This window comes from Ips typographus, linkage group LG2 (assembly GCF_016097725.1).
Source record: "Ips typographus isolate SLU linkage group LG2, UJ_Ityp_2.0, whole genome shotgun sequence".
Lineage (NCBI taxonomy): Eukaryota > Metazoa > Arthropoda > Insecta > Coleoptera > Curculionidae > Ips > Ips typographus.
The window spans coordinates 14,546,751-14,571,086 of NC_138423.1; the positions used below are offsets into that span (position 1 = coordinate 14,546,751).

General features: G+C 34.1%; 2 protein-coding genes across 2 annotated transcripts; one reads left to right on the plus strand and one right to left on the minus strand.

Annotated features, from left to right (window-relative positions):
- Positions 1 to 10,822: 10,822 nt before the first annotated feature.
- Cog4 (conserved oligomeric Golgi complex subunit 4) lies at positions 10,823 to 24,292 on the minus strand. The gene is given in 12 exon segments (XM_081972092.1): positions 10,823 to 10,950; positions 11,004 to 11,224; positions 17,483 to 17,668; positions 17,720 to 17,986; positions 20,564 to 20,786; positions 20,846 to 21,038; positions 21,041 to 21,092; positions 21,146 to 21,603; positions 21,655 to 21,694; positions 21,696 to 21,992; positions 22,049 to 22,246; positions 23,988 to 24,292. Coding segments are annotated over 12 exon segments (2,256 nt in total). The 5' UTR covers positions 24,066 to 24,292; the 3' UTR covers positions 10,823 to 10,907.
- LOC145724028 (uncharacterized) lies at positions 20,026 to 20,591 on the plus strand. Its single transcript, XM_081972094.1, has one exon. The coding sequence runs from the start codon at positions 20,143 to 20,145 to the stop codon at positions 20,530 to 20,532; it is 390 nt and encodes a 129-aa protein (XP_081828220.1). The 5' UTR covers positions 20,026 to 20,142; the 3' UTR covers positions 20,533 to 20,591.
- Positions 24,293 to 24,336: the final 44 nt, after the last annotated feature.

Consider the following 24,336-nt stretch of genomic DNA (forward strand, 5'->3'; position numbering starts at 1 on the left):
CAATCTTACTTAGTAAGCACCTGAACTTGCAAGAAATGCTTAAATTAGATTTGGAAAAGTCAGATTTGCTGAAAAAAAAATACTGCTAAACTTTTAACAAATTTTCAGAATTTAAATTATTGAAAACTGTCAGAATATGCTACTGTTACTGTGAACCAGCTGTACTTGCTTTAAATTTTTCGAAATGTTCAGGAAAGCACAATCTACCAAATATACGTAAAAACCTTAAACAAACTCTCAAAACTTCAAAAAGGTTGAAAACCTTCTGTCTGGTATTGCTGTCGACTTTCCAAGTCACACATTGCAAAACATTGAACAGACTTCCAGAATTAAAAAATATTGAAAACATTTTGTATATCGTGGAATAAGAAATTTAAACCTCCTGAAATGGCTAGAAATGATTGAAAACACACTTAGGAATGTTTGAATTTGATGAAAATCTTGGTACTTTGAAACCTTGAAAAACTCTGACTCAAAATAGTTATTGGACACGTTCAAGTATTTTAATATCTAAACAACATCTAAACCTGCACAAAGCACTGTAAAACATTGAACAGAGTTTCAGAACTCAAAAATGTTGAAATTATATTGTATATCGTGGTATAAGAAATTTAAATCTCCAAAAGTGGCTAGAAATGTTTATAAACACACTTAAAGATGTTTGAATTTGATGAAAATCTTCCAAAGTACTTTGAAACCTTGAACAAACTTTCAGGACTAAAAATGTTGGACACCTTCTAAGTATTTTAATATCTGAGCAATATCTAAACCTGCTCAAAGCACTGTAAAACATTGAACAGAGTTTCAGAACTGAAAAATGTTGAAAACCGTCTGATTGAATCATTTCTAAACTTGTTGAAGATGCTTGAAATTCTTGAAAATAGACTTTAAAATGACTGGTATTGCTGACGACCTTCTGAAGGCACTGCAAAACGTTGAACTGACTTTCAGAACTCAAAAATGTTGAAATGATTTTGTATATCGTGGTATAAGAAATTTAAATCTCCAAAAGTGGCTAGAAATGTTTATAAACACACTTAAAGATGTTTGAATTTGATGAAAATCTTCCAAAGTACTTTGAAACCTTGAACAAAGTTTAGGACTCAAAATGTTGGACACCTTCTAAGTATTTTAATATCTGAGCAATATCTAAACCTGCTCAAAGCACTGTAAAACATTGAACAGAGTTTTAGAACTGAAAAATGTTGAAAACTGAAACATTTCCAAACTTGCTGAAGTTGCTTGAAATTCTTGAAAATATACTTTAAAATGACTGGTATTGCTGACGACCTTCTGAAGGCAATGCAAAACGTTGAACAGACTTTCAGAACTCAAAAATGTTGAAATTATATTTATATCGTGGTATAAGAAATTTAAATCTCCAAAAGTGGCTAGAAATGTTTAAAAACACACTTAAAGATGTTTGAATTAGATGAAAATCTTCCAAAGTACTTTGAAACCTTGACCAAACTTTCAGGACTCAAAATGTTGGACACCTTCTAAGTATTTTAATATCTGAGCAATATCTAAACCTGCTCAAAGCACTGTAAAACAATGAACAGAGTTTCAGAACTGAAAAATGTTGAAAACCGTCTGTTTGAACCATTTCTAAACTTGTTGAAGTTGCTTGAAATTCTTGAAAATAGACTTTAAAATGACTGGTATTGCTGACGACCTTCTGAAGGCACTGCAAAACGTTGAACAGACTTTCAGAACTCAAAAATGTTGAAATTATATTGTATATCGTGGTATAAGAAATTTAAATCTCCAAAAGTGGCTAGAAATGTTTAAAAACACACTTAAAGATGTTTGAATTTGATGAAAATCTTCCAAAGTACTTTGAAACCTTGAACAAACTTTCAGGACTCAAAATTTTGGACACCTTCTAAGTATTTTAATATCTGAGCAATATCTAAACCTGCTCAAAGCACTGTAAAACATTGAACAGAGTTTTAGAACTGAAAAACGTTGAACAGACTTTCAGAACTCAAAAATGTTGAAATTATATTGTATATCGTGGTATAAGAAATTTAAATCTCCAAAAGTGGCTCGAAATGTTTAAAAACACACTTAAAGATGTTTGAATTTGATGAAAATCTTCCAAAGTACTTTCAGTACTCAAAATATTGGACACCTTCTAAGTATTTTAGTATCTGAGCAATATCTAAACCTGCTCAAAGCACCGTAAAACATTGAACAGAGTTTTAGAACTGAAAAATGTTGAAAACTGAAGCATTTCTAAACTTGCTGAAGTTGCTTGAAATTTTTGAAAATAGACTTTGAAATGTCTGGTATTGCTGACGACCTTCTGAAGGCACTGTAAACGTTGAACAGACTTTCAGAACTCAAAAATGTTGAAATTATATTATATATCGTGGTATAAGAAATTTAAACCTCCATAAGTGGCTAGAAATGTTTATAAGCAATCTTAGGGATGTTTGAATTTGATGAAAATCTTTCGAAAGTACTTTGAAACCTTGAACAGACTTTCAGAAGTAAAAAATGTTGTAAACCTTTTGAATACTTATATTAGCAACTGAGCAATTTCTAAGCTTGCTAAAATTGCTTGAAATTCTTGAAAATCTCAAAAGTCTGGTATTGTGTGTAATAAGGCAGTGCTAAAAGTCTAACGACTTTTAAAACCCTATATTTGCACAGTTGAAGTTGTGCTCTAAGCTCGGTGCTTCAGCTGACATCACAGCATTTCAGTCATTTAAACCATGTCTTTGTTATTTTCTTCTAGCATATCACATTTGTATGACTTGTCATTTAAAGTCAGGTAAGACGATTCTGAATCTTATTTCGACGTGCATACAACTTCGATATTGTTAAGAACATGCAATTAAGCAGTGACGAAACTGTTGATACAAAGACAACTACAGAATTGTTTAATCTTATAATACTGGAACAACGTCGTAAATCAATCTTGAAGTTAAGAGCTGATTATTATTATAGGTCACGCTTTCTTCCATTGATATGGCTTCTACAGGCACTTTTCGACTCGTTTCGTTTGTTCAAGCGAGAAAATTAAGCAATTTCGACTTAGCTCTAGGCCACTTCCGTAGTATATAAATTAACCAATGATTTATGTGTACAAGTTTTTAAATTTTAAGTTGGCGTACTACCATTTAATAAGGGTCAGATGTAGAGGTTATAGTTAAACGTCAATCCCAACTTTAACTGAAGTGTGTAAACTGAAATTATACAAATGATCCCACTTGTATTGATCACGCATTTGAGTCCTGGCAGATTTTCAGTTTTTCCATGCTTTCAGTCAAAATTGAGATACCTACTACTTCTTCTTCAATTTACCTAAACATCAGTCTACTACAGAGATCGATTTAAAACTCCACTTAATCACGTATAACTAAAGCTTTTTTCACACTAATAAAGCTGCTCTACACCAAAAGAAAAATTAACACCATTGTCTGCAAATTTTTAGCAGTTAAACTTCCGTTTTAGCACTCGGACGATAAATTTTGTTAGCCCAGTTTTAAGTACTTTTACTCTGCCTAAATACTTTATTCATAGGATACGACTCTCTCTCTATGTATGTATTTGTGAAACGTTATCATTAATTCATTAATAATAGTCTCAAAATGTAGCTTAAATAAAACCTGTTAGCGGTATTACTTAACCCAGAATGGCTGATCGACAATTTATCGTTTTTAATTCTTTTTTTTCTGGGTGCAGGAGAAAGTTTCTGAAATTCGGACCGCAGTTTGTGTGGTCAATTTTCTTGTTTCTGCGAGATTTTTTGATGCCTGCATTCGAGAATTTAATTAATTAGTGAAACATATTGGTCTCGGTTTTTTTTTTAAATAAATGTTACTTATTACCCAAATGTAGCAATTCTGCAAAGAATATAAAGAATATCCTAGATAAGAGTAGTTCATAATTAGAAGATTATAAGAACAGTAAAAGAGATCAGAATGAGTTCATTTCTGCAGGTTTCATAATTTTTTTTTGACAATCCTCATAATGTGACGGCGGGTTATCATCCTTGTTCCTTTCTGCTACCCTTTTTTTTGCAGAATTTACCCAAAAAACACTTTCCTGTCATTCATTACATCCGCGTTAAACTTTTCCATGATTATTTATTAATATATGAGCTTTTGTACTAGACTGGGACGCAGTATTCTGCCACCGAATAAAGAAGAGATTAGATGTTCTAAAAAAAAGAGATATTTGATAGCTCCTATCAAAAGAAATGTCTGAAGAATGTAGCCTGAAACCTGCCATTGTCAAAAAGTTCTCTGACACGGTGCGAGTTTGGGAAGAGAATGAATGGTCTCTCTTGGTTCCAAAAATGTCAAAAAGAAAATATTTGCGGTAATAGGAATAAGGAAAAAAATATTTGACACCTATTTATTATTTTTAAAAAGGCAACATTTTGTGTTAAAAATAACGCCCGTAAAAACAAAAAATTTCAACCAAACGTCAACTGTTGAATAATACGGTACTGAAATTGTTGGTTATGTTTTATGTTTATTTTATAGCAGGATTGCCAGATTAAAAGATTTTTCCCAAAAAAGTCGTGAACTTTTTTTTTCTTTGGGTTTTCTCCCCTTTCCGGATAGTTTCAGTTTATCAAGAACGCTATGTACCTTCAAAATTTGTGGAAGAGAGTATACTAAAGCTTTATATTTATTACAGTTTTCTCAGTTATTAGTGTTATTTTTCATAAAAACTCTGCCTTGACACAAGAAAGCAGAAGGTTTGGGCTACATTTTGACGTTTGAACGAACCTCCTCGCTGTCACAGGAACCAAGTTAGGAGCTGTCAAATTATGACATCTTCAAAAAAAAATTGATTACGTGCACTGCTCTATTTGTAAAATTTGAAAAAAATGTGTTGAGATAAAAGCAAGCTGAAATTACAAGCTACATTTTTACGTTTGAACGAATAGTAACCAAGTTAGGAGCCGTCAAATTATGACACCTTCAATATTACTAGTACAGTTTTACTGTTGTATTTCATGTCAAATATCTCGGTTATTCGTAATCTTTGAAAGAAAATTGTATTTAGGTAAAAGAAAGCCAAAATTACGTGCTACATTTTGACGTTTGAACGAACCTTCCAGCTGTCATAGTAACCAAGTTAGGAGCTGTCAAATTGTGACACCTTTAATATTCTTAGTACAGTTTTACTGTTGTATTTCATGTCAAATATCTCGATTATTTGTAATTTTTGAAAGAAAAGTGTATTCATGTAAAAGAAAACCACGTTTGAACGAACCTCCTAACTGTCACAGAGACCAAGTTCGGAGCTGTCAAATAATAACATCTTCAAAAAAAACTGGTTTTCTTGCAGTGTTCTATTTCCTGATCAATATCTCGGTAATTTGTGATTTACGAGTTACTTTTTGACGTTTGAATGCGTACCTACTAGCTGTCATAGGGACTCAGTTAAGAGCTGTCTCTCTAGTACAGTTGCACACACAAAATACAGTGTTGTATTTTATGGGAAATATCTCGATTATTTGTAATTTTTAAAAGAAAATCGTATTCAGGTAAATGAAAGCCAAAATCACGTGCTACATTTTGACGTTTGAACGAACGTTCTAGCTGTCACAGTAATCAGGTTAGGAGTTGTCAAATTGTGACACCTTCAATACTTCTAGTACAGTTACACTGTTGTATTTTATGTGAAATATCTCGATTATTTGTAATTTTTGTAAAAAAAATGTATTCAGGTAAATGAAAGCCAAAATCACGTGCTACATTTTGACGTTTGAACGAACCTTCTAGCTGTTATAATAACCAAGTTAGTAGCCGTTAAATTGTGACACCGTCAATATTTCTAGTACAGTTTACACTGTCGTATTTTATGTGAAATATCTCGATTATTTGTAATTTTTGTAAAAAAAATGTATTCAGGTAAATGAAAGCCAAAATCACGTGCTACATTTTAACGTTTGAACGTACCTCCTAGCTCAAAGTAAATAGCTGTCAGTTAAGAGCTGTCAAATTATGACATCTTAAAAAAAAACTTGTTGCATGTTGCAACCCTGTTTTATAGTGATTCGTGTTTAGGAAGTTATCTTCTATTGGAAGAAATGCCATTTAAGCGTTGTTCAATCGTGTTCAAACAATAGTAAGAGCTGTTGGTAACTATAGACTTTCGCGTACGTTATAAAATTGATATGTCTCTTACTACGTCACTGGGGACCGTGCCTGGCTCATTTTAACTTCCTTTATAAGCTTTTTATAAAATTACTAGCGATGTATTATTGAATCGTAAAGTGTAATAGCTCGTTTTAGTGCATACATTTCAAAAATTTATATTTAAATCCTTAAACAGGCGCCAGTTAGCTTTTTAACTTTCGGATGGTAATTTTTATGTTTTCTTCTTAATAAGTAAGTTAAGTGCGATTGCTTGATACTTTGTGGCTATTGTGAGTCACTCGTATTCGCTCCATGAGCAAAGGAAATGGGGATTATCGGAAGGTTTAGCCTTTCTTGGGCTTCTCTGTTCGCTTCCCACTGCCAACCAACCAAAAGTCAGTAACCTATTTTCAGGTAATTCACAGTTTAATTAAGATAATCATATTACTTGGCTCCTCTACAGTTTTGATAACAATTTATTAATCATCACTCCAAGTTTGCAATAAAAATACCTGAAAGATTCCTAAGTGATGAGAATGTCATAAATATACAGTAGTGATAATAACAGCCTGATAATTTCCAAAATTCTTAAAAAACCTATTAAACTAATTGGCATAGGACAAAAGTAAATAAATGCAATTTAATTTCTATAGGGAGATATAAACCTGGCCTATTGTTTGCTCTGATAAGGATGTTTACTGTGAAACCATAATTAGCCAGATGATTAAGAGTGGAGTCACAGGTGCCACGCTAATCCCCACATTTTATATTTTACAGTATTTTTTAACTTAAAAGTCACGTGATACGAAGTACAAATAAATGACAGGTGTCAAAACACTACATAAAAAACCACCTGTCAGATGAATGTTGATTGGCGTAAAGTTATCTGTCGTAAGGTGGCAGTGCATTCGTTTGGACAGATTTGTATTTTTTTTACTTTTAAGTGACTTAAAAGTCACATGATACCAAGTACAAATAAATGACAGATGAATGTTGATTAGCGTAAAGTTATCTGCAGTGCATTCGTTTGACAGATTTGTAGTAGGTAAAACCTGTCAAATTTCCCAGTCACTGTAAAGATTTATGTGGGTGCAAGTTATCGTTCTTTAGGTTTACTTGAGTGCCCATTCAAAGCCCTAACCCATATATTTTATCTCTTTTGCACTTGACCATTCCGGTCGGCTATTAAATACCGGTATCGGTTTGAAGTCGAAGAATTTCTCTACAAGGACATAAGCTAGTCCACTTGACCTCCTTGACTTTTTGTTAATTTGAATCAAACCATAACAATGATACATTTTTTTAAAAATTACTATTTACAGAGCGTTTTACCACGGATACTCCCTCAAGCAAGTGGTATACGTGTGTAACTAACTAGTTTTATAAAAGTAAAATATTATAAAGTTTTATATTAAAGTATGCTGAATACGTACATGTAGCGCTAAAAAGTATTCCTTTCACACAATATGGAAAAACATAACAAACGTATTTTTGTTCGCACTACAACACACAGTCCGAGTTATCTTGTGACACTTTTTAGCACTTAATTCCGTGGGGAGGTCACTCACGTCTCTCTTTACCGCACCGTAGCTCAAATAAAGTGCTGTTACTTTAATTACCTGCGTGTATCGTGCGACTGTGGCGCCTACAACGGACAGGTAGATAACTATAGTCGGTAATTTTTGAATGGTCTGGCGGCAGATAATCGAAGAGGTATTGCTAGTTGCATAACTCGACGTACATTTTGTTTTAAATTCGTTTAATTATTGGCGTTTCAAGTTAAGATTGCAGCGCCAGTTGAACTAAAATCGGCAATCCATTCCTAACTTAACATTATAAATAATATGACACTGTCAATTTTTCTGCGGTTTTAAAAATCTTGATTTTCCGAGTACTTCCTATGATATCCGAAACAAACAAAAAAATTGATTTTCTGATTTTATTTGATTTTAAATTTATTTGAAGAAATATCCTAAATCCGAAGGCACATTTTCAAAAAAATTGAAAGATTATAAAGAATCTCTCTGTCTGTTTTTACTACTTTTTGAATGTAAATATCTCGGTAACATGAAGAGCTAGAGAGGCCAGTTTTTGCTCATTTTGTAGTATTTTTTATCCTCTATATATGAGTTCACATAAAAAAGTTAAAATCATTCAAAAATTGAAAAAATGCTATTTTTGCGAAAAGTGCAATTTTTTATTTTGCTCCAGGAGGGTTCCAATGCACAGCAAAGGACATATTTATACCAAAGGACCTTAAATTAGGTAAAATAAGTACAAAAAAAAACACTTTAAAATTTTTTATTTTTCAAAAAAATTGAAAGGACAGTTCTAAATTCCTAACCAAAATCAACGTAAACAAACGGAAAAATGACATGTCAATGTGACAGATTAACCACGAAGGAGCCAGATTCAGCGTCCAATCTGGTCCCAACAGACGTAGAAGTGCTCAAAAGTAACAAATATGCATACTAGAATATCAGCGGAGTCGATCTATGCCGGTTTTGAGACGAAATAATACAATTTGGAACAGATTGACCAGGAACGAGCCAAATTCAGCATCCAATGTGGTCCCAACAGACGTAGAATTGCTCAAAAGCAACAAATATGCAGACTAGAACATCAGCGGAATCGATCTATGTCGGTTTTGAGACGAAATAATACAATTTGAAACAGATTGACCACGAACGAGCCAAATTCAGCATCCAATGTGGTCCCAACAGACGTAGAATGGCTTAAAAGTAACAAATATGCAGACTAGAACATCAGCGGAATCGATCTATGTCGGTTTTGAGACGAAATAATACAATTTGGCACAGATTGACCACGAACGAGCCAAATTCAGCATCCAATATGGTCCCAACAGACGTAGAATGGCTTAAAAGTAACAAATATGCAGACTAGAACATCAGCGGAATCGATCTATGTCGGTTTTGAGACGAAATAATACAATTTGGCACAGATTGACCACGAACGAGCCAAATTCAGCATCCAATGTGGTCCCAACAGACGTAGAATGGCTTAAAAGTAACAAATATGCAGACTAGAACATCAGCGGAATCGATCTATGTCGGTTTTGAGACGAAATAATACAATTTGGCACAGATTGACCACGAACGAGCCAAATTCAGCATCCAATATGGTCCCAACAGACGTAGAATGGCTTAAAAGTAACAAATATGCAGACTAGAACATCAGCGGAATCGATCTATGTCGGTTTTGAGACGAAATAATACAATTTGGTACAGATTGACCACGAACGAGCCAAATTCAGCATCCAATGTGGTCCCAACAGACGTAGAATGGCTTAAAAGTAACAAATATGCAGACTAGAACATCAGCGGAATCGATCTATGTCGGTTTTGAGACGAAATAATACAATTTGGCACAGATTGACCACGAACGAGCCAAATTCAGCATCCAATATGGTCCCAACAGACGTAGAATGGCTTAAAAGTAACAAATATGCAGACTAGAACATCAGCGGAATCGATCTATGTCGGTTTTGAGACGAAATAATACAATTTGGTACAGATTGACCACGAACGAGCCAAATTCAGCATCCAATGTGGTCCCAACAGACGTAGAATGGCTCAAAAGCAACAAATATGCAGACTAGAACATCAGCGGAATCGATCTATGCCGGTTTTGAGACGAAATAATACAATTTGGCACAGATTGACCATGAAGAAATGAAATCCAGCGACCAATGTAGTCCCAACAGACGTAGAATGGCTCAAAAGTATGTCAAAAATGACAGCTGGAATGCCCGAAACTATTTTTAAAACTGATCACCAGAGGGAGTATCTCTTATCTTGAAACGCCCGTAGATTATTGTCGTCTGATCACAGAAAAGGAAATTAGAATCTAGTTTTATCCCCGAATCTATTTCATATCTTTGAAAAGTACAGGGTGTTCCAATAAGCCGTGCATGCGGCTGTTTCTCGGAAACTCAGCACTTTGGAAAAAAAATCTGTCTAGTAAATTTGATATAGCCAGGAGAATATGCTGGAAATAGTTTTCAGTTTTCTAAATTCACCGTTAGGGGGCGTTTCGACACCACAAAAATGAAAAATGTTGAAAAATGGAATTCTTATACGCGCGGTTCTATAGATATGGTTAGAATGGATATGGAAGGTTTGAAAAAGCATTGTCTATTTTCGTTGAACAATTTTGCTATTTAACCTTTTTTTCTATCTCTTCGTATAAAGTGGTGGGGATATTCCAAAGTTTGCTTTGAAAGAAATTAAATATCTCGAAAATGGCTTATCATAGAAACTTCGTTTTTGCGCCATTTTAAAGACCATTTTCTGTGCTTTAAAGCATCTCAAAACGCATGTTTAATTTAGTTTTTTGTCTTTCCTGTAGAGGGCGTTTTTCCAAAATTTACGTTTTTATCCTAAATATCTCGCAAAAATCAATTGCAATGATAATCCATTCTATATAAAGAATCCGTACGTTTTTCGAATCTTCATTAAATTTCCTATTCAATTACCTGAAAAAAACCCTACAAAATCAAGTAAAGTCTTGGAGAAAAGTGGTGTCAAAGTATACACTGTCAGAAAGACGGTTTCAATGGACATTTAGGGACCAAATCGCATGTAAAACACACTTAGAGAGAAAAAATGACTATGTTTACGACATTTTTGGAATCCTCAATCTGTTTTAGAATTCCTAGCAAGCAAAAATCTTTTTTGTAATAGTATAAGGAAAACTAAACTTATGAACAGCTTTATTTCATCCTTTAAACTTTAATACACTTTATAAACTTGACCTCACTTTTAACATTTTTAAGTATGATTACAAACGTAATCGTTTAATATCATCGGATCGAAAATCGGTCCTGAAACAAACATTTTAAAAAACATTATCTATATTTTATTAATTTGCACTTACCGCAAATTTAGGACACGTTTTATTTCGGTCGGAGTTAGCCTCCAAGTGATTGCCCCGTCCGCGTTTCCCCAATAATCGTTAATCTCGTCGATTTGATCGAAATTCAAGATGGTTGCAATCTGCGTTAATCTGGCAAATTGGTCTCTAGCCGACCAGCAAGTGCCAGCAGTTATGTAGCCAGCCAGAGATCGGACTTCCTTGTCCAAGACCAAACCACCTAACTATAAAAAAATCTATGTTGCTTCTTTTCTTTTGTTAATTACCAGTTTCAATAAATAATAATGTAAAAAACGAGTCACAGCAATGAAACTTTAGTTTGTATTGGCCCTGCCCATTAGAAAACTTAACTAAATTGCTCGTCACGTCAACCCGGACAGGGATGTTTTTGGGTTATTTTTAAAACTAAGCCATTCTGAAACGAAACAACAGATTCTAATGCGGTTTGGACCGTCATTGAGCTTGGTTTGTTGGCTCTTTACTAATGTAAAAAACTTTTGCTTTAATGCACTCTAACTGCCTTATACAGGGTGTGAAAGAAGAGCGTGCAAAAAAAATAACATTTTCAAGTGGGCCCCCAATGGACCAAACATTATTTTTTTGTTTTAACATAAGGAAGTGTTATTTAGACGTTTTTGGGCGTTTCCCAATTAACGTGCCATGTCTCAAGAAACATAACACTAATGAAGGTGGATAGAATAACCTTTCAACGTGGAACATGGTGTACGGCAGGGTTGTGTTCTGTCACCCTTATTGTTTAACGTATATGGACAATATATCATAAGGAAAGCCTTGGACGGCTGGGAAGGAGGAGTTGTCATAGGTGGCAGAAGGATGGATAATCTCCGCTACGCTGATGACACCACACTTATCGCCAAAGATGAGCAGGAAATGTCGAGTCTCATTGAGCGAGTAGAGAGAGTGAGCTTGGAGTTCAGTCTACAACTGAACCGTCAGAAAACGAAACTTATGTTTATAGATCGCTCGCACAGCATGGAAGAAATGCCTAATATTAAAGATGTCGAGAACGTGGAGGAAATAACTTATCTAGGTGCCCACATCAGCAGAAATGGCGGATCTAGTCAAGAAATCAGAAGAAGGATAGCTTTTGCCAAAACGGCCATGACCAAACTCAACAAAATTTGGAAAGATCGGCATATAACAACCACAACAAAATGCAAATTAGTAAACACCCTCGTTTTTCCAATTGCGCTATACGCAGCAGAATCCTGGACCTTAAAAGGCACAGACAACACCAAGTTGGATGCGTTCGAGATGTCGGTCTGGAGAAGACTACTGAAGATTGCCTGGACAGACCGCAGAACTAACGTATCCATACTCGAAGAACTTAACATCCAAGTCAGATTGTCAACTAAAATCAAACAACTGATTCTCAAGTATTTTGGACATGTCAGCAGGAGGAAAGATGACAATCTCGAAAAACTTATGGTCCAAGGGAAGGTAGAGGGAACACGACCTCGAGGACGTTCTCCAAAACGATGGCTGGACCAGGTGAAGCAGTTTACAGGAAAATCTTTCCAAGACAGCATTAGAAGCACGTCAGATAGAGAGGAATGGAGGGCAACTGCTAAAAATACAACATATAACTAACATAGGATAACGACGCTTCAAACATGAAGCTAACGATTGGAGAGATGGAGTCTCAAGAAATATTGATTTATCCAAAAAAGACGACATTACAGTGCTCAAGCTCGAATTAAGTTATGGCAGCAGCTTTTTATGTGTCATTTTAGTTGGGTGTAGATCCAATATATAATTTTTGAAGCAACCCCATGATCAATAAGACCATACAGGGTGGCTAAAGACAATCAAAGTGGGACAAGAACGAGCGCAAAAAAAAAAAAGTATTAAATTACAGCCACTTTACTAATAAATAATTTTAACTTTTTTGTTACATAGGAACTTGTTTTCTAGGGTATTACCTCGGGACGTTTTTGGGCGTTTCTTAATTAACGTCATGTGTCCGAAGTAATATCGATTTTTCCGAAAAATGGATAAAACACTGTTTAATCTTGAATTAAGCCATATTAGCAGGTTTGTATCTATCATTCAATGCCGTTGTATGTTCAACATTATTTCTTACATAATCTGAGTACTTTTCAGGACAAGGCCCATATTTGGTAAGACCTTACAGGGTCTCCTTGCGACAGTGAGTGAAACTTGAAATTGTTTGCACAAATTGTTCTTCCACTTAAGTCAGAGTGTTTTCCATCAACCAAAATCCCATAAATTAAGCTCAATGATAGTCCAAACTGCATCAAAATCTGTCGTTTTTTTTAGAAATGGTGAGGTTTTAAAAATGACCCAAAAAAATCACTGTCCCGGTTGAGGTGGCGCGCAGTTTATTTGTCGTTACTTACAGATGTAGTTCGAAACCCAGCGTTTTTAGTTGTCACTGGTCTTTGTTAAAGGCGGAAAAAGTTTTAGTTTTAATTTTGCATAAATGCCATAAAATATCCATGTACGAGATTAATATACGGACGAAAACTGACATTTAATTCTTTTAATACAAAAAGAAGGTAAAAAACACAATACCAACTACACCTTTCACTTTTCTTTTGTATTTTTACACCTCCACTTTAAGAACATGAACTACTTCTTCAAGTTTTGGCATTTTTTTTACTCTTTTATTTAAAACTTCACAAAACCAACGTTAAATACATTCTTCTATGCCCAAAAATGTTTTCGTCAACTGGACTAACTAAAAAAGATTAGAAAAGTTGGTGGTATAGTGTATAAATTCAAAAATAATCACGTTCTTTGTGTGTTTTCACGATTTACAGTGTTTTGTAGAGAGGAATGTTGGTCTAATTAGGAAATTACAAAAAATCTGAAACATATGATGAGATTCGCCGTATGTAGCTGTCAAACTGAACAAACTTATTTACCACAACATACTACTCAACCAAACTGTTAAGTAGTTAACAATACTGTCACTATAAAAGTGACAGAAGTGGTAAGTTACAACATAAAACAACGATAAAAATGTGCTTATTTTCTTGATATTTTTTTAGTGCACCAACACAACCTCAATATTTAGAAGTGCGGCTAACAACATTTTAATTAAAAATAACTGTAATAAAGAGTAGACAAACTGAAATAATACTGTAACAGAAACACTCAATACAGTTGGTGCTTTTGACAGTCTTGACAATATGACAATTAGCTGATGTAAGTAGTGCTTACTCTGTATATAACTATGACGGCACAAATCATTACCATTGATTTACCGAGTAATATATAAAATCAATGCCATTACTAACTACTTGCAGTAATTACCTCGAGAAAATATGGCCGTTATAGGTAGGAGCGAAACAAATTTCAAATGTACACGTTTTAGCAGAACGTTAACAATGATAGAACGTTAGTTATTCCAACAAAAACAATTTTTTCTACGAATGTTTGCAAATAAGCTACTTTGCATACGTAAAAGTGTGTGCAAAGTGGCACTTTCCCGCACACTATGCGGGAAAAATTTTTTCCCGCACACTTTTTAAAATGCTGATTATACCTTGCAACAGTGGTTTTATATAGACTATTATACATAAAATCTGCTTAGAATTTTGCGTAGAATTCAAAAATGTAATAATATTCAGGGGTTTCATATAAAAACACGACTTTTTTCACATTATTCTACCGTACAGTTTAGGTAAATAAACCACCTTGTCTCTGTCTTTGAAAATGAGGCTTGTTTCCTTAGAAACCAAAGCTCATTGTCAAACAACGCATTTATATGCAATTTAAAGTCTACAACAGTGTTTATTCTTACTTATTTAAGTTAAAAAAACTATTTTAATAATGGATATCACTGAAGATGAACTTCCGGAAGATGTTCTAAAAGCCGCCAACATGGCTAGCTTGCAATTGCTGCCTCTCAAATCGCGAGAAAAATACGAGAAACAGTACGAGTTGTTTACCCAATGGTGCGAACAAAAGGGGATAAAAACCTTAAAGGAAGAGGTACTTTTAGCGTATTTTGTTACTTTAAGCAAAGAATTCAAACCTAACACAATGTGGTCAAAGTATTCAATGCTCAAAAATGTAATAAAAATAAAAAGAGACATCGATATCGGTGAATTTTATAAGCTCACTGCATTTCTGAAAAAGCAGAATGTTGGTTTTAAACCTAAAAAGGCGAAAATTTTTACAAAAGAAGAAATATTCAGTTTTATGAACTCCGCACCAGATGAAATTTACCTGTTAATTAAAGTTGCCACTATATTCGGACTTGCTGGTGCATGTCGAAGGGAAGAGCTAGCCAATTTAACCACTACAGATATTGAAGACAAAGGAAACCTCATAATTGTTAAAATTAGGGATTCCAAAAATCATACAGCAAGAAACTTTATAATATCAGAAGAAGTTCATAACGGAACCTACCTGCAACTGTACAGAAGATACACCGGCCTACGTCCAAAAAAGTCAAACAATCGTTTTTTCCTAGTTTACAGAAAGGGTAAATGTTTTTCGCAAAGTGTTGGAGTAAACAGTTTTGGAAAAATGCCTTCTGAAATAGCTATTTTTTTGAAGTTGCCAAATCCAGAACTCTACACAGGGCACAGTTATCGTCGATCATCGGCAACGTTCCTGGCCGATTCTGGATAAGGAATCACTGACATAAAACGCTTGGGGGGTTGGAAATCGACTACGGTAGCTGAAGAATACATTGATGAATCCACAAGTTATAAAAAAGGATTAAGTAACAAAATTCTGACCTTCAATCCTAAAGTGAAGTGAAGCAGTTCCAAGTACCAGTATTTTACCTTCAGTTGCTCAATCTGCGATCAATTTAAAAAACGCGACCAACTGTACAGGGTGCTGCATTTTCGATGGTTTTACGGGGTACAGAGAAAACGGTAATAGATAGAAAAAAAGTAGCATACGTGTTCTGATCTCTTTTTCTGAGCTGAGATGACTGGCGAAAAGTGGGCGGCGCAAACTTCTTTTGTTTCAAAGATACGGGGGGCTTTTGAAAATTGGTCATTTGGAACCCCCTCTGTATTTCATTTGCTATTAAAGTTATCAAAAAAGGAAAACGGTTTCCGGTAGAAGTTTTGACGTAGAATCCAATGGCGTAGTCAGTTTTTTTCTATTACGTTTAATTTCTGACATATGACAGTAAGTTATATTTTTTTAAATGGAACACCCTATATATTTTTAGTTCATTTAATTCTGATGATTTTTACTTTTTCAACGGTGTAATAAAACATATAAGTTTGTAACGTTAATCTTGGTAATTAGAAAAAAAGCGTTTCCTTAACAAAAAAGTGCTAAATAATATGTATAAAAATACCCACAGTCAAAACCAAATTTGGCTATGTTTATATTAACATGTTACATGTCGTTAATAAACAGTTTTTTCAACTTCTACCTTAAAAATAGTAGATAATAGAAATGGACACTTTTCTTATTAAAGTGACGGTAGAACTGTTTGTAACTTAGATTTTTAATAAGATTTATTAAAAAAATTTAATTTTCTGATGTGTTAGTTTATTTTATTTCCGATTTTGTTTGGTATTTTAGATATTGGCCTTTTTTTAGCTTAGCGAAGGTCTTTTTTTAAAATAACAGGATTAACCTCTACAAACTTATATGTTGTAATACACCGTTGAAAAGGTAAAAATCAACAGAATTAAATGACGTAAAAATATATAGGATGTTCCATTTAAAAAATGTAACTTACTGTCATATGTCAGAAACTAAACGGAATAGAAAAAAAACTGACTACGCCATTGGATTCTATATGAAAACTTCTACCGGGAACCGTTCTTCCTTTTTTTGATAACTTTAAGAGCAACTGAAATACAGAAGAGGTTCAAAAATTAACAATTTTCGAAAACCCCCCCGTATCTTTGAAACAAAAGAAGATTGCGCCGCCCACTTTTCGCCAGTCATCTCAGCTCAGAAAAAGAGATCAGAACACGTATGCTACTTTTTTTCTATCTATTACCGTTTTCTCTGTACCCCGTAAAACCATCGAAAATGCAGCACCCTGTACATTTAACATTAATGTTGTTAATAACAATAAATAGTTATAAGTTGTTGTTTTTAATATCAATAAAAATTAAAAACAAAATGTATAGATATTTCATTCGTAGAAAAAATATGTTCCTAACACGTGTGCAAAGTAGTTTTCCCGCACTTGAAGCTTATCCGAACTCCGCTTCGCGTCGTTCGTCTAACTGCTTTCGCGTGTGGGAAAACATAACTTTGCACACTGAATAGGAAAACTACTATTTTTTAAATCACGGGATAGAAACGCGTTTGATCTTGCAACCATGTAGTACAGAAAAACAAATTGAGATTCATTTCTGACATAATGTCTCAAATAATGTCGTTATTTGCTTTGGGTTTGTTTGTTTTATAATTATATTTATAAAGCTTCTGCTGAAACCAATTAAAATCTGACACTTATATTGTCAAACTGATAAACTGTCTGACCGTTTAAGAAACCATCTTACCCGGTTAAATTGACTTTTCATGACAACTTTCTCCAAACGTTGCGTCACCTCCGACGTCAACACTTGAATGAACTGATCGTAATTATTAGCCGAGAGAATGTCCTTAAAGGACGTTAACAAAGTTTCCAGGTTCATTATTAACGTTTGTACAAAAGATTCACCAGCTTCGTACGCGGATAATTCATCCTGAAATTTTACTGTTAACCAAAAAAAAAAAACAAACTTAAGCATTAAAACCTCTGTCAGTTGATGGCTAAAATTCAAAAAATTATCCACCCAAGGATTGACTCGTGGCTTGACTACGGTACTTCTCAACTGTTGTATACCGTACTCGATAATGCCGGTCAGATTAGCGCTGACAGCTGAAATTCCTGACAGGCAACTTTCTAGTTTGCCTCGTTCTTTGCTGTTCATGTTGGGACACGCCGCTTCGATTTCCTTCATAATGTTGTCCACCAATGCGGTCACGTATTCGGTACTGCAGTCCGCATTGTTTAAAGCCACCTAAAATGACACATGCTTATAACATACAATTTTGCTACAGTTAAGCAGTAACTCTGGATGGTTTCGAAAAAGTTATATTTTTTGTATTTAGTTCTCAACTCTGACGTGTTAATTTTGAGGTACTTGTCAAAACTTTTTTTTCTTATAATTGCCATTTGGGTTCTTATCTAAACTATGCTAAAAATCAAATCAAAATAGGAATGCCTCTCAAGAAGGAAACCAGCGTTTGGATGTTTCCATAAAATCTCAGTGTTTTTCAATTCTCTCTGAGCGTCCCAGAAAGCCAAATGGGTTCTGATTAACTATAAAATTATTGTGAATTTTTTTATACCCCTTACTAAAAAAAAGCTAAAAGAACGTTTTGTTAGTCCATGGAAAACATCCAAATGAATGTTATAACGTTCTTGAAAGGAATTCCTGTGGAGAAGTTTTACAACATTAATACAAGTGACTAATTTGAATCATTTAAAGCATTTGCATGTGTTTTATATCAAATACTGCAAACGTTTCTAAACCCAGATTTTTGCAACTTTAGAGCATGGTTTGACAGTTTTGACGAGATTGACAGTTGTCACGTGATTTCAGAAGACTATTTAGCTAGATGATCACGTGACAGCTGTCAAAATAACTGTTAAATCTCAGAACATCGTCTTGTCTCTAAAACTGTGTTAAAATGTAATTCTTGCAAATTCTAGTAAAACTTTGACATGTCTGACAATAGTCACGTGACAATTGTCAAAATAACTGTCATAAATCTGAAAAAACACGTTTTATATCGAATACTACAAGAAAACGTTTCTAAACGTTGATTTTTGCAACTTTAGAGCATAGTTTGACAGTTTTGACATTAGTGACAGTTGTCACGTGATTGTAGAACACTATTTAGCTAGACGGTAACGTGATAATTTTCAAAATAACTGTCATAATTTTCAGAAACACGTGTTATATCAAATACTGCAAGAAAACGTTTTTAAATCCTGATTTTTGCAACTTTAGACCATAGTTTGACAGTTTTGACGTTAGTGACAGTTGTCACGTGATTGTAGAACACTATTTAGCTAGACGGTAACGTGATAATTTTCAAAATAACTGTCATAATTTTCAGAAACACGTTTTATATCAAATACTGCAAGAAAACGTTTTTAAATCCTGATTTTTGCAACTTTAGAGCATGGTTGACAGTTTTGACGTTTAGTGACAGTTGTCACGTGATTGTAGAACACTATTGAGTTAGACGGTCACGTGACAATTGGCAAAATAACTGTCATAATTTTCAGAAACACGTTTTATATCAAATACTGCAAGAAAACGTTTTTAATCTTGATTTTGCAACTTTAGAGCATGGTTTGACAGTTTTGACGTTTAGTGACAGTTATCACGTGATTGTAGAACACTATTCAGTTAGACGGTCACGTGAACAATTGGCAAAATAACTGTCATAAATCTCAGAAACATGTTTTATATCAAATACTGCAAAAAACGTTCCTAAACCCTGATTTTTGTAACTTTAGAGCATGGTTTGACAGTTGTCACGTGATGACTAAGACTATGAAGTGACAATTGTCAAAATAACTGTTATATCTCAGAAAATCGTCTTGTTTCGAAAACTGTGATTCTTGCAAATTCTAGTAAAATTTGACATGTCTGACAATAGTGACAGACATCACGTGGTTTTAGAGAATAATTTGGAGTAAGAAAATTACTGTTTTAAGTGCATTTTAGAATCCTTATTAAATGTCCTATCAATAAATTGAAAAAGTATATGAAAAGTTTCACAACCAACATAATGGCAATAACATAATTAAAAACGGTAGATTATATACAAAAAATAGGAGAAAGATAGTAAAACTACAAAAACGGTAAATATACCGTTTTAACGGTAGACTTACCGTTTTTGTAGTTTTAACCGTCACGGACATCCGTCAGTGAAGTTTGAATGAGTTTAGTTTTGACCGGACGTTGCCGGTCCGGAAAATGCGAATCGCCCTTCACAATTACAATTTTACAAGTTTTGTCAGACAGAAAAAAGTTGTATCTTCACTGTATATTTATAATTTCAGTCTACTGTCAAATCATTAAATCTGTCACTTCTATAAAAAATAATTTCAAGCATAGAGCCAATAAATAACACCACAATATAAAGTTAATACATAATCATGGAAAACGAAGAACAAACCAAAACCAGTGTGTCTGAAGGCGATCAACAACCGGAACAACCAAAAGTCTTGGAACGGCAACACTCGACCATCCTTGGCGATCAAGAAATAGCAGCAGAAGTGTGTCGTTTGGCCGGAAATCCCACTTACTGTAAAGTGGTGAAAGCCGCTTTGAAAATGGACAACCGGGAGAATATTTGCAAAAAAAACTCTATTGACCTGAGCTGCCTTCCCACTAGGCAGTATCTGGATCAAACTGTAGTACCGATTGTAACGAGCGGATTATCTTATTTAGCTAAAGAAAGACCGCCAGAACCAATTATAGCTCTGGCCGAGTTTTTGATAAAGAACAGAAGCACTTATGATGATAGTGAAGGTAGTAGCAAATAATGTTAACTTGTCTTAATTTGGTTATACTTACAATAAAAGCGGTACGCGACTGTTCAGTATCTCCGGGTTGTAGTCGTCCCTGTTGTATTGAATTTTGTAGTACGTTGTAGGCCTGCGTTAGATCCAAATAGCCAGACGGATAGCCTTGTTTCAATCTGGCCTTTAAAACGTCACAATAATCGTTTTCCAATACTCTGCAAGCATTATTTATGGTAACGCAAATGCCGTCCAAGCTTCCTGTAGAAATAGAACGCCTAAAACCAGGGAAATTACCTTTCAATTAATTTTCTGAGTGACCATGAAATAGTCTTACCTGATGCATTTTCTAATAATAAAAAAAGTATCATCCACCATACTGGAAGTTTGCATCGAACTTTCTACTGTATCCATATTTACCGCTTTCGCCACCGATTCCTCCATAAAATACTGTTCCAATCTAAGATAATTAGACAACAAATCGTGTTTGCACTGACTCAATTCACTATTTAAAATAAGCTGTTCTAGTGCTTTACTTTGACTGGTTTTCTTTCAGGGTCAGTTACACCAATCTCAATATCAGCCTTAAATATTTAACCATTTTTTAATTAATCAAAGTGATTACAGTAAAACTTACTAGCACTTTTCGTTCCAGAAATTTAATATACAACTCGCACCTAAAATGCATTAGTGTGATTTCCCCAATCAAAATATCCAAGTCTTTAGGATCGATTTTCTCCAACTTGCTGAAACTACCACTAGAGGTCATTCTAGATGAATCAGAAATTTGTTGCAACTTTTTCTGAATATGTCGGGTTTTTCCCCATTCTAGTATAACCCGTTTTATTTGTTTGTCGCACTCTTTTTGTAATATACTAACAGCTGACAGCAATCTTCCAGGTCCATAGTAAGTTTCTAGTAATGGTTGATGAGTGTCTATAACTCGAGCCAAACCCTCAAACAGCAATACCAAAGTATCAGCATAAACAATCGGATAACGTTTGTCTGCTAAAGATGTGTTGATTGCACTTTTCAATTTTTGTCGGCGGTTAGAGCGATTTTACCACGCAGGAAAGTGCAGAAAACTCTTTATCCCTGAATTACGTCCCCAGTTAACACCAAACAATCATTAATTAACTAACATACCTTCTTCGTGCATCCCCACAAGAGGAAATATCTTGAAAAAACCTTTCCACAGAACCCAAATCCTCATGTTCGACCGCTTCATTGAATTTATGCTCCACTATAGCCCTCAATTGAGCCGCGGCTTCTTGTAAAGTCCTGACCGATTTCAACATATCAGACACATTGTTTACGTCATTAGCAGTACGTTTCAACAACGATTGGTCCATTGACAAAAATCTATGCACATGAGCTGCTCCTTTCTCGTAATCCAAGTCCAGGATGGCTTGTTGTACCCCTTGGGAGCAGATTTCTAAGTCGATCAAGTCGTTAACGCGAAGCAGGCATTCATCTACGTGACCCTATTATAATAATGGAGTTCTGATAATACTAAATGGAGACCAGAAGAAGTACATACACGTGCTGAATCAAGTTGCCGGATTTTACTACTGATTTTCTCAGAGCTGTCGGAAATATCGTTTATAGTGGTGACAAGGTCTGAAGCTTCGTTTTTCATTAGTTTTAAGGTTGGAATGAGACGTGATAATCCTTTAATTTTGTCCTCGATGTAAGTTCTTTGATTGAGCATACCATTTAGTTCTGATATTATTGATTCCTAAAAAGGTAATAATTTGATATTGTATGAGATCTTTATTTCTAAACAGTTTCAGAGATAACTTTTCAAAAAGGTAAACTACTTGTGAGTGTACACATATGACCAAGTAGAAATTGCTCAATTGCTTAAATACTAGGTTTAGTGCTAGAAATAATTATTGATTGATTGATTGAAAGAGAGTAAAGTTAATTATCTCATTTGTTTCGCGAAATACACAATAGTATATTACGTAACTAGTGCTGTAAGACGCATTTTATGCACGATATGGAAAAAGTTACGCACGAAGCCGCGTAGCGGCGAGTGTGTAAATTCCATGAGTGCGTAAAATGCCTTAGAACACGTGTGACGTACTATACTTTACCTACGACCAAATGGAAAGTCCTGTTTTCGCAATTCATTTAATTCAGAGTAACTTTTCATTAAAAAAGTATATTTTCAACGTAGTGACATCATATTTGTACTAATCACAGGTATTATGCCACTAAACAAAAAAATAATAACGTATTCACAAATCATGTTACTTAAATAATTATTAGTGTTGTTCTTAAACTAATTATTTATGGTGACATTACAGTTATTAAGAAGAAAGGAAAAACTTTCAGTAATATTACTTATGACAGATAATATTCTAGACGAAGTGGTAGTTACTTAAAACTAAAACTGTATCAACAATGCATTGCCATGATCTCTATCTAATACACTCTGATAAAGGAAGAAATGTAAACAAAATCAATTTTTCTCAGCATTAGAGCGATAGTTTTGTGGCCGATTTTAAAACTGTGCGCTTTTTTTACAACTGTGCGTAAAGAGGTTCATTACGTAACGGAAAACTATGCGTAAATAGCTATTTACACTGAAGTTGTAGGTAAACAGTTTATTGATAGGGTTAATCATGCAAAACTTGGATTTATAGGAAACTTACAATGATTGTGAATGTTGTAAACTTAAATTTTATCTTGATAATTAATGTAACAAACAAATGTAGCATAGACAAGATTACATAAATAAATAAATAGGGAATTTTTACATAAATTATCTTTAAAAGTTTTCCAGGTCAATGCAAAATGCATATTGTAGCACATGGAAAAATACATCCAGATGGTGGATGGTGGCACCCACTAGTGCTCACATACACTGGGACTGTGGGACATAGATAATCAACTTGGTAAAATATCAATTTTAAATCATAAAATTACCTATTTTTTTAATGAACCTTATTTAAAACCTTTAAAACCTTCATTTAATCAACTTTAATCTCACCCACACCTTTTCATTTTGACACATAAGCTAAAGAGTTATAAATGGAAACTAGCTTGAAAATAGTGAAATCAATATTTTTGAGTATAGTAGGTACTAACAAAGGAATTGATACTATGTTATAAAAAACAATAAGGTGTTTAGCATTCTTACTGTCTTAAAAAAATAACAATTTAGATATGCAAAATATTATTATTATATTATATTATGCTGACCAACTGCCCCAAAATATACATCTTAAACTGTTTAAGTTAGCTTAAGCTTGCTATACTGTGACTAAGGTAACTTACAAAAATACATTGGGGATATAAGACTTTAGACTTCTTATTCTTTGATGTACAGCTCCATTAGAGAACAAGATATGGTAAGACAGGGTAAAAGAAAAAACTTGTTGTACTGTACTATTTTTACAAGACGATATGATGACCAACTTTTACAGTTTTTTATTTATTTTGACCTTAGGACATTCTTACTTATAAATTACCTCTTCCAATTTCAATTTATCTAGTTCCTGGTAGCATTGCTGCTCTATATCCGAGTAGGAAATATCTTCTCTGGACATTTTTGCGATAGTTTGGAATAAGAGCACCCTGGTTAATACGTCTCATACAGTAAGTAACATTAAAGAACACATCTAAAATATTAACACAAACAATTCTATTAACTCTATTAACATAATTTCATAAAATAAATATCAAGTTTGAAACGTAAACAAGATTTAAATTTCCAACCCAACAAATACTGTGGGGGGGGGGGTATGAAAACCAGCTGATTTGAGACAAATAAATGACAGAATGGTTTTGTTTGTAATCGATTATACTTTACTCTCTTTA